A 12,352-nucleotide genomic window follows, 5' to 3' on the forward strand; every position below is an offset into this window, starting at 1 on the left:
AGATCAAAATGTTTTCGGGTCGGGTTATACGTAAACGAATAAGGTTTAAAAAATCCGAGATGTTACACGTAATATAACACTAATGCGCATATGAATTATATCGATTTTTTTTTTATTTTTATATCTAATATAACACTATTGCACAAATACAATACAAAAAATACATATATGCTATTCAACATTATTGCACATATCAAAATACACACTAGTGCACATATGCAATAAAAAAAAGTCGATGTATTGTATATGTGCATTACAACGAGTTTTTTTTATTATTATTTTATTATTTTTATTTTTATATAGCGAAGAATAACAACGTACAAGAAGGATGAAATAAAAAAAAATGAAAAATATTTTTTGTAATTAAATTAAAAATATTTCTATATTAGTTCTCTATTTAACAAAGAGTTCTCTCTTGATCCTCTTCGTGTGTGTATATATATATAGGGGTGGGATCAAGTGAAAACTTCTATTAAAGAGAAAACTTAATAACTCCTAAAAAACTATTTTTAACTTAAATTTTTTTTTTTGAAGTTTCTTTTTTTTTATTATTCTTATATGATGTTATTGGTTAAAAAAAAGTAACCTTGTCGGTAACCTCGTCGGTGTAGCGCACATGTGTAATAGTGTGCATTGCATATATGCAAAAGTGTTTATATTGCATAGAATACAACACTATTGCACATATTTCATACACACTATTGTATATATATAATATAAGACTAATACACACATCGAATACACATTAGTACGTATGTGTAGTACAACATTAACGCACATGTGCACTACATCGACTTTTATTTTATTATTTTTTTTCCATATAATACAATACTACTACACATATACAATACACAAATATTGAATATATGCAATTAAACACTATTAAACTTAAAAATACATAATAATACACATGTGTAATACAACGGTATCGCACAATAATACGTATGCACATTATAGCGGTGGTTCTTTTTATATTTTTCGAGCAAAGGGTAAGAAAGTATAAGAGTAATGGCAAAAACAGAAATTTGAAAATATTTTTTTATTTTTAATTAAAAATAATTCTTTAAGAGTTTTTAAGTTTTCTCTCTAAAGATGAGTTTTCTCTTAATCCTCTCCATATATATATATATATATATATATATATATATTAATGGAATGTTGATTCGATTTATTTGAGATAACCATGATCTATGAAGAAAACACAAGAGGAAGATATTTTAAACAAAAAGATGTATTATTGATTTTATAAAGCTAAAGACACAAGTATATATATATATATATATATATATATATATATATATTAATGGAATGTTGATTCGATTTATTTGAGATAACCATGATCTATGAAGAAAACACAAGAGGAAGATATTTTAAACAAAAAGATGTATTATTGATTTTATAAAGCTAAAGACACAAGGAAACACCTTAAACGAGTTCTAAACAAAATCAAATGCAAACAAGCAGGAATTTAAATAAAGCAAATTGGATTTTCATAATTCCAACTATCTGTTATTAGCCGATAATAATCCCAACTTTGTTTATTCCCACCGGTGGTCCCAAATTAAAAAAAAATGGCTCTCAATGGTCCCATGTTAAAAAAACCTAACGGCGTTAAGTTTTTTTGAAATTTCAAACTGATTTTTAGGGCTTTTTATCGTAAGGATGATACGAATAGATTGATGTAAAACTTAGCTCGAAACTATACTCCAAACAGCTTATTTTTTGTTAATTTGAAGTTCAAACACTCGATTTGAAGCACTAATCAAGCCAGCGTCATTTCGAGCTAAGTTTTACATTAATCGACTCGTATCCTCCTTCCAATCAAAAGCCCTAAAAAAATTAGTTGGAAATTTGAAAAAAAAACTTAACACTATTAGGTTTTTTGTAACAGAGGACCATTGAGAGTCCAACTTTTTTAAATTGAGACCACTTGTGGGAATAAACTAATTTGAATTTTTATCGGCCAATTGCATTTAGTTGGGATTATTAAAATCCAATTTGCCTCTATTATAAAAGTACCATGGTTATGAAGAACAAATTATGAACATTCAACATAACAAAAACTATAAAATGCATGAAATCGTAAGACTACTTTTTAGTGCTTTCAAGCTTAAGAAAGAGTGTATTAAGGTGTGAAAAAGATGGAGGATTATTCCTCCTTTTATAGTGAATTTGTAGAGTGGTTATGTTTATAGAATTAAAACCGTTGGGTTATGACTGACATTTAGCTTGCCTGCTTGGTCAGTTATGTTTAGATCCAGACACATGTGTAATTGGTCTGAGTTGCTTTAATTTTCTATTTTGTGTGTTAGAGATCACGTAATCTTATAAAAGTTTGACTGACTCTTAAAGACAAACAACCCGTTCATCTTATAGAGTGAAATCTGTTTGACTACTAGTAAAGGTTTAATGTGTTCATCTGTGATTGTCTGTTCTGCATGATGTGGTTATTTCGTTTGAAAGTCTTCATGAATGAATGATGCTTAACCTATACTAATATAGGTTTACATAAAAAAAGAATCTAGATTGCCTATTAATCCAACTACATGCCTTTAGTCTGGTTTTGATATATTTAAAACCTTGAAAAATTATTATTTGAATAAAACATTTTGACCTGTAGCTTTTTTTTTATTTGCCAATTATGTGTTATATTTCTTTTTCAAGAAGAAACATGCATTCTAGCCTTTTATTTAACTATACCCCGTGTATGCAAAGTTCTATGTTTCTTAATCATGATGAAATATCATTTTGACTATAGCCTTCGTATGTGAAACGCTATGTAAACTTAAATTTGTCAAGGTTTAGGCTATATCCTCAACTAGGGTCTAAGCCATAAAAATAAAAATAACTTAAGTGAAACCCTACCTTACACAGGTATTTGGAGTTAGATGCCTAAGGTTGAACGAGCAGTACTTCTACTCTGCGTTGCGTACCGGGGCTTAAACCATCGAAACTTCAGAACTCGGCTCATCGGCATACCGTTCAATGTTATGTGTGTGTGGAAAAGGTGTTTCGGGATGCATGAGACAAATGCCGACTCCCTTTTATATAGGCAAATTTTGAGCTCCTTCGCATATCGTGATGGGCTGCTTATCAAGTCATCGTGTAGCGTGATGACTCAACTTCTCCGAACGCGGACACATGTCACCGATTACTTAACGAGGTCATTGACGTGAGGTCGAAGACTCACTAAAATATAAACCAATTACAACTAAATAGATAGCGGTAAATGGATATCGAACACGAGCAGTTTGTGGAAAATGTGTTAACAAGTAACTTTAACAAAAAATATAATTAAACTAAAATTGTATAAAAGTAAATTCAGATTTAATTGTTTGATTTTTAGATTAACTAAAATAAAATAAAACACTTGCAAAACAACTATTGAGATTTGTAAACAAATTAAACGAAAGAGATCATCTTAGATTTCAGGTTTAAATCAACACTAATGTTCATGCTTACTAGAAAGAACCACCGTTTGTTTACTTGTTTGTGATAAAAGGGAACTAAGTACTTGGATTAACAAAATGCAAGGTTGTTACCCGATAATCAATTGACTAATGTTTAACCCTAATTCTTCCCATGATATCTCAATTGCCAATGACACCAAGAACGTATGGTTTAAATCATGATCAAACACAAGCAACAATTTACAAACAATTAATCAAACACTATAACAACTCACAAACATTACAAAGTCATTATTCTAGAAATCAAAGCATAACATAGTGTATCAATTAAACCCTACATCCAAGATGATCACCAAGAGGAATTAGCCACTCATGTTTTGAGAAATCATCATGATTTCAATTGTATGCAACATCAAACGAACTAAAATGCACCAAGACAATGATTACCAATCCCAAGATGTTATTCTTCACTCTCAAAAATCGTCCTCCAATGTTTCTTGATCAAAAGATAATGAAAAGGTTAGCCAAAACGGCCAATTAAAGCCAAGTTGAGTCAGCTGTTACGATCGGACCGTGGGCCACGGTCCAGGCCACGGTTCCTTCCTTCTTCCACGGTACGGTGTGTTCTGTTACTTTTGCTTCAGGTGGACCGTGTTCCACGGTAGGAACCGTGGGCCACGGTGGGGCTGGCTCCCGATTTTCTTGTTTTCTTCATAATCTTCTCGTTCCAGCTCCTTTTTCTTCACCGTTTTCGCCTATGATCTTGTAACGCCATCCTTTAGCTTTTCACACCTGCAATCACACAATATAATGTAGTATTCCAAATCCTTGAAATTAAACATAAACGCACGCGATTTAGTTAGACTTACTACACTTAAGGGTGGCTCTATGATCCACCGTCAGTCATCCCCACACTTACACGTTGCTTGCCCTCAAGCTACATTTGAAACCACAATTGCTTTCAAAACACACCACTAAACATACCACAAGCCCGGCTCGGTCAAGGTCCCAAATCATACCCTATTCCCACATAATTAGAGGTTTGCACTAGCTTAATTGTTATTATATTTTAAAACATAGAATTCTAGTCAACCTTAACATGCTTTTGGTCTTTATTCATACATAACACACCGTCACTCATTAACTCACTTATCGGTGACCATTCCAAATATCACAATCATACTCGATTATCCTCGCATACGCTTGTACCACCGTCAAATCTCCACCTACTCGTGCTTTAACACAAACGCAAATCAAGAGGTCTTAAATGGGTTGTAATTGGGCTAAGTGTAAGGGTATGGAATGGGGAATATTGAAAGTGGCTCAAGTGATCCGACCAGGCTTGTTACATCAAAACTAAAATAGACAAACGAACACACTACTATATACGCGACTTGTATCATCAACTCGATACACATGACTTTAAACATTGCTTTAACCTTTTTTTATTTTAAATTTTTTTTTTAACATTGCAACTTGCATAAACAATTAACTACTACTCTCTATTGATTACTAACAAAACAACTACAGTTATAAAGAACAACCTAATAAGCCGGATCGTCTCACAAATATATCTGGGTTTGATCAAATAAAAAGAATAGGTCCAATAAAGTTTTCTAAAGGAACCAACCCCCCGTCCCTCTCATTACCCACGCTCATATATGTAATTTATGAGGCCCAACCCCCAAAACCCGCACTCATACTCATCCGAGACGAGGCTTTAACCTAAGTGACTTAATCACTTTTGCATTTCTGCTAATCTAAGGTCTCGAAGTGCATTGATGGCACAAGTTCTAACGGAGAACAACCATTCCGTCACCGCTCTTCGTTTTCCCCAATACCCAAGTGACTATGGGCATGTTATGTGATTTGATAAACCGAAAGCATGCTAACCTTGCCTAGAATACTACTTGACCACATTTTTAACATAGCTAAAAAACTTGATTTTTGGGGGAATCATGACCATGAAAGGGGACCAAAACTTTGCCCCGCCAATCTTACCACTTTCCAGTGTTTTTCTTTCAATTGTCTTTTTTTTTTCTTTAAATTTAAAAATTTAACAAAAAATCTCCCATCCCCACACTTGGGATACATTGTCCCCAATGTATGGTTTTTAGGAAATAAACACACAAAACACCACCAATTGTCATAACCATACATTCTCCTCCCAACCCCCCAAATACACATAACATAACATAAAAACACCAATATACACAAAATATACAAAACAAAGAGCACCTGGTATGATGAAGTCCCATCAGTAGTAGGGCGGTTGTGGCGGCCCGAAAATGGAAGTCATAAAGTCCGAAAATTCGCCAAAGTTGAAAGCCCCAATTCCGCCGCTGCTGCCTTCTCCCGATGATGGTGGTAGTGGTGCCATCAACTGCATCGGGTCCACCCACATGGAGTGATGCAATGGAGGCTCGGGGTATCGAACTGAGCCGTCATACGGTGAGAGAGAAGTGTAGTCCACACTTGGTGGATCTGGAACGACCTCTTCACCTGCATGCCATTGTTCGTGCATTCTCCTATTTCGGTCATCCATATACCGCATGTTTGATTCGTGCTCCCGCACATAGGCGTGATCACGGTTCCATATCTCGTTACGGTCATGCCTCTCTTTCTCGGCTCGTTCATGATAAGCTCCCATGAAAGTTTGGTGGTCAAACAGTGCTCGGGACTACTCCGACCAATTATCAAAAGTGGAGGGTCGATGCCTCTCCACCACCTCATTTATCGAGCCTATGTGGGCCCAATTGTCTCCAATGACGCATATCCCGAAGAATAGTCCCAACCCCTTTGTTGGGATCCACTACCACCCGCATTCTCATCACCACCCACTACCTCCATGTCTTCATCGTCACTTCTTTCCTCCATTATTTCCTCCTGGTCTTCACCCGCTTCTTGTTCAACATCCTCCCTTAATACTCTCCATTTCTCATTACCGTTCTTCAACTGATGGTATCTTTCGCTCTTGGTATATATCCAACCTGGCCCCAACGCATCCAACTTGTGTTCCATAAATATCTTCTTCAACCCAATTGCGCCTGCTGGAATGGCGCCATGCAACTTCAGTATCGCCATGATTAATCGGCAGTGATGGATTAACTTTCTCTTGTTGCTCTCTCTACTCGTCCATATGTTTAACATAGCTAAGCAGCGAAAAGAAATTCACGGCTTGCAAGTCATCAATGCGGCCAAAACAGGCATGTCACTGTTTCTTACCACTGAAATGTCGCTCTGACGTGGCACCACATTGGATAGACATATTGTCATTAACAATTGAGCTTCAATCCTCAACTCTCTTCTTTTAAAATTCGAGCCTGTACCTCTTCCCCCTTTCAACACGGATGATAATATATTATACAATTGCGGACTTTTGTCAGGATGGTCAAACAAATCTCTAACCGACGGATAGACATACGAATTGAATGGCTTGCTGTCGAACTGAGCAATTTGATTGAGTGTCTCGAAAGACATCTCCACCGTCGTTCCACCCACAGTACCGATCAACTTCATCTCCGAACCCTTCCTAAACAGTGGGCACCTCAAGGTAGATACCCACTCCTCAATCTCCCTGTCATATAACACCGTGCTCTCTCCATCGTAACACTGGAGTGCAGCTTCCCAACCTAATGCTTCGAATTTGTCGAACAAGCCAAACGCTTCAAACCCTGAGTCGGTCATATCCTTCTTACACATGAACCCTTCCAACCTTTCTCTTATGGTACTCATCTTATCCTTGAACAACTCTGGTTGCCATTCTAAAGCATAACTCGATAATACCCCACCTTTCCAGTCGGGTTTTGGGATTTCTACTTGCACCTGCTCTTGTTCCTCTCTCAACCGTTGTCGCTTAGCTTGCGCAGCCCGGCCACTCGAAGATGTTGCCTTTCCTTTACCTTTATCCGAAGTTCGTCCCATCTACACACAAAAACCACCAAAACAACCAAATCAATTCAATATGTTTCTCCCCACACTTGCTTATTACCATAGTTGTGGATAATCAACTCATTATATACTTAACCAATATAACAGAACTTCAATAAACACTCAAATTCTCAATTTTTCAATGAAAAATCACCAATTTCAAGCATTTATCTCTTATCCACAACTATAATTTGTAACCATTATAACCAACAAGCAAGTGGGTTTACACAAATCAACACTACCTTAACAATTGTTGCAATGTATTCAAAGAATTGATAATGAATATACCTTGCTTTGATGTTTATGGTGATAAACAAGCACTTGTCACAGGCAAACAAGAAAACCCCAAAAATCTTTGAAATTTTCGGAACCCTAACCCTCACAATCGGGTTACAACTTAAGAATGAAAGGGAATAAGGTTTGTATTGTTAATCCTCTCACAAATTCACTCACAAAGTGGTTAACAAACTTAGGTTTTGGTGGTTAATTGGAAGAAGTGATGGTGAAATTAGGGTTTGAAAGATAGAGTATGAAGGTAGAGAAGATGGCTGTTCAAGTTTGTGGCTGAAATATGTTGTAAAAAAAATAAAATTCGTTTATGTACCTTAAAACCCGTCAGATTGCAGCAGAGGAACGCGCACCGTGGGCCACGGTGTGAACCGTGGTCCACGGTTGACCAAGGTCAACGAATTATGCAGCTCGGACCGTGGGCCACGGTGGGAACCGTGGTCCACGGTGATGTTGAACCAAAACGAACAGAAGCCACCGTACTGTGGTCATAATCTGGACCGTGACCCACGTTGACTGGACCGTGGGCCATGGTGTGGACCGTGGTCCACGGTGAACCTGAAAGTTTTTTTTTTTAACGTATTAACAAACTCACACTAACAATTAGAAATTTAAATTACCCTACCCCCCATGAAAAACCCGAGTTGTCCTCAACACGGTAAAGAAATTCCTAAGAACTTCCGCACACTTGGTTCTAACACACTCGCATGAGAAAGGTAATTTTAAAAATAAATATTTAACAAAAACTATTTACACTATACAACATACCTGAGCCTTTTCTTTACGAAATGGAGCCATCCGGTGAGCTTAGAAGGAAACTCACCTTATCTTTGTCAATCATGTTCAAATCCTTTCCTTCCAAATAAGTTTTGAGGCGATGTCCGTTCACAACTTGCTTAACTTGACTTTGCTTGTCTTCAATCTCCACATCACCAAACCTCCCGGCTCTTCTGATCACATACGGGCCCATCCATTTGCTTTTAAGCTTCCCGGGAAACAGTTTGAGTCTTGAATTATAAAGCCACACTTTTTGCCCAACCTCAAATGTTCGTTTCCTTATCTTGGCATCATGCACCCTCTTCAATTTCTCCTTGTAATTTGATGCACATTCATATGCCTCATCTCAGATTTCTTCCAATTCGTTCAATTTCAACTTCCTTAACTCACCAGCTTCCTTGTAATCCAAATTAACATTTTTAATTGCCCATAATGCTCGGTGAGCCAACTCCATTGGCAAATGACAACCCTTCCCATACACCAACCGATAAGGAGTGGTACCAATTGGTGTCTTGTAGGCCGTGAGATAGGCCCACAATGCATCCTCCAACTTAATCGACCAATCTTTTCTATCAACCCGCACCGTCTTCATTAAAAATTCTTTGATTTGTCGATTCGAAACTTCAACTTGGCCACTTTTTTGAGGATGGTAAGGCATTGCAATGCGGTGATTTACACCATAACGCTTCAACAATTTGCCAAATGCAAAATTCTTGAAATGTGATCCACCATCGCTTATGATAACCCGGGGAATCCCAAATCTTGAGAAGATGTTGGATTGAACAAACTTGCATACCACGGAATTATCATTAGTTCTTGTTGCAACTGCTTCGACCCACTTTGACGCGTAATCAACTGCAACAAGAATGTACAAGTACCTGCATGAGTTTGGAAACGGGCCCATGAAGTCTATGCCCCACACATCAAAAACGTCCAAAACCAAGATGGGTTGTAAAGGCATTTCATTCTGTTTCGATATACCCCCCATTCGTTGACAATTTAAACAATGCCTAGCATATTCATTGGCATCTTTAAAAATTGTTGGCCAATAAACCCACACATAAGTACCTTGTACCCCGTTTTAGAACCACTAAAATGGCCACCACATGCCGATGAATGGGCATGTTTCAAAATCTCTTGTACTTTATTCCCGGGTACACATCTTCTCGCTACTTGGTCTGCTCCAATCTTGAAGAGATCCGGTTCATCCCAAATGTATTGCTTAACTTGGGCTGCGAATTGTTGCCTTCTCTTCTTTGACCAAAATTCCGGAATCGCCTCCGTGGCCAAATAGTTAATGTAATGAGCATACCACGGTGCAGTTGAAACAACAAGCAACTGTTCATCCGAAAATTTCTCGTTTATTTCTTTCGGATCATCAACACCCTCAAGGGTAATTCGCGACAAATGATCTGCAACTACATTCTCATAACCCTTCTTGTCACGAATTTCGAGATCGAACTCTTGTAATAATAACACCCATCGAATCAAACGTGGATTCGCATCTTTCTTTTCCATCAAATAACGCACCGCACTATGATCCGAGTACACCACAACTTTACTTCCCAAAATATACGAGCGAAACTTATCAAGGCATACACCACCTCAAGCAACTCCTTTTCGGTGGTGGTGTAGTTCAATTGTGCCTCAGATAAATTTTTGCTCGCATAATAGATCACCACCGGCTTTTTTTCCACTCTTTGACCCAAAACCGCTCCCACTGTGCTATCACTAGCATCACACATAATCTCGAACGGCTTTGACCAATCTAGTGATTGTAGGATTGGTGCTTGCACTAACTTCTCCTTCAAACTGTCAAATGCTTGCAAACACTCATTAGTAAACTCAAAGGGGACATCCTTCAATAGAAGATTACATAAAGGTTTTGAAATTGCACTAAAACCTTTAATAAATCTCATATACAACCCGGCATGTCCCAAAAACGATCTCACCCCTTTGACATTTTTTGGGGGTGGCAAAGATGAAATTACTCTAATTTTTGCTTGATCAACTTCCATCCCCCCTACTTGAAACCACATGACCCAACACAATACCTTCTTGTACCATGAAATGACTTTTCTCCCAACTTAATACCAAGTTTGTCTCAACACAACGTTTTAAAACTTTTTTCTAAATCATTGAGACAAGACTCAAAAGTTGAACCAAAAATAGAAAAGTCATCCATAAAAACTTCAAGTGAATCCCCGACCATGTCTGAAAATATGCTCATCATGCATCTTTGAAAAGTAGCCGGGGCATTACATAATCCAAATGGCATCCGTCTAAAAGAAAAGGTGCCATACGGACAAGTAAAAGTGGTTTTGTGTTGGTCATCGGGATGAATTGCAATTTGATTATAACCCGAATACCCATCCAAAAAACAATAATATTTTTGACCCGAAAGTTTTTCAATTATTTGATCAATGAATGGTAATGGAAAATGGTCTTTTGAGGTGGCGGTATTTAATTTTCTGTAATCAATGCACACTCGCCACCCGGTTACCGGTCGGGTGGCAATTTGGTCACCTTAATCATCTTTTATTACCTGGATGCCGGCTTTCTTGGGCACTACCTGTGTCGGGCTCTCCCTTGAGCTGTCTGAAATGGGATAAATAATCCTTGCATCCAGCCATTTGATTACCTCTTTCTTCGCCACTTCCTGCAAATCCGGGTTCAATCTCCTTTGAGTCTCCCTTGTTGGTTTAGCCTCCTCATATTTAATTATCAGGGAAAAGTTAAAATACAAAGGGAGACAAAAATGAGAATGTGAGAAGAATTTGTGGCCATACAAAAAACCCCTAAAAAATTCCAAAAAGTTAATAGAAAAATCATAACTCAAAATATAAAATCAATAATGTTTCCCTCGTCATTCTCATTCCAAAAAAAAAAAGACACAATGCAGAGACAAAAGACACAATGACGAAAATGAACAAAAAACACAATTATAACTAAAAAAAGACACAATAAATCGCAAAATATAACACAATGCCGAACAAAATATAACACAATATCAAGAAAAAAACACAATGTCAAGGAAAAAAGACACAATCAATGACAAAATTAAACACAAAACACAATGATAAACAAAAAAGACACAATGGTCTTTTTCACTTAACATTGTGTCTTTTTTGAGTTTTTTTTAAGAATGAGGAAGACGGTGGAAATATTTTTGTGTTTTTACTTTTTTTTTTATTAATTTTTGAGTTATGATTATTTATTTATTTATTTTTAATTTTTTTTGAAGAGTTTTTTTTGTGTGGCTATAAATCCTTCTCATACTTCTCATTTTTGTCTCCCTTCGTAGAATAACTTGACACTATAATATAATTAACAAGTTTTGTGCCCCGATTGGGCCACTTTGCGGCACCCTATTAATAGTATTTTTTTTGTTTTTGTTTTGTTTTAGTTTCGGTCGTAATGAACGTAATGAAAACCTATCTAATGTGAATTTTGTTTTTGTTCTTTTTTATTATTTTGTTTTAGTTACGGTACCGTGCCGAACGCGAATAAAACCGACCGAATCTGCGTAGACCCACCGCGTTTTGTTTTAGTTCCAGTATCGTAACGAAAACCGATCGTATGTTGATTTTTGGTTTTTTAGTTTCGGTACTGTGACAAACATGACGACAACCGACTGAATTCACGTAGACTCAACCGCCTCAACGCCCAGGATTGATAACGGTCGGGTTTACAAATGATCCGAGTTTACCAACCGAAGCCTCGCCATTGGTCCTCCCCAATTTTTATATTTTTTTGTTTTGTTTTTGTCTTAGTTCCGATACAATAACGCATGTAACTGAACGACTTACCGTACCAACGCTTGTGTTTTATCACCGCCCGTGTTTTACCGACCTGCCCGATGCAATGCGCCGGAAAAAACACTAGTTATGAAAAAAAGATGAAAGAAATAACTCGTCTAAAGAAACACCACCTATACACTATTGAGA

The 12,352-nt window shown here is 37.0% G+C and overlaps 1 protein-coding gene across 1 annotated transcript; it reads right to left on the bottom strand.

Annotated features, from left to right (window-relative positions):
- Positions 1 to 9,404: 9,404 nt before the first annotated feature.
- LOC143545445 (uncharacterized) lies at positions 9,405 to 9,923 on the bottom strand. Its single transcript, XM_077037345.1, has one exon. The coding sequence runs from the start codon at positions 9,921 to 9,923 to the stop codon at positions 9,405 to 9,407; it is 519 nt and encodes a 172-aa protein (XP_076893460.1).
- Positions 9,924 to 12,352: the final 2,429 nt, after the last annotated feature.

Source organism: Bidens hawaiensis, unplaced genomic scaffold (assembly GCF_021521415.1).
Source record: "Bidens hawaiensis isolate Kalapana, Puna unplaced genomic scaffold, B.hawaiensis_p1.1 tig00013977_1, whole genome shotgun sequence".
NCBI classification, from domain to species: domain Eukaryota; kingdom Viridiplantae; phylum Streptophyta; class Magnoliopsida; order Asterales; family Asteraceae; genus Bidens; species Bidens hawaiensis.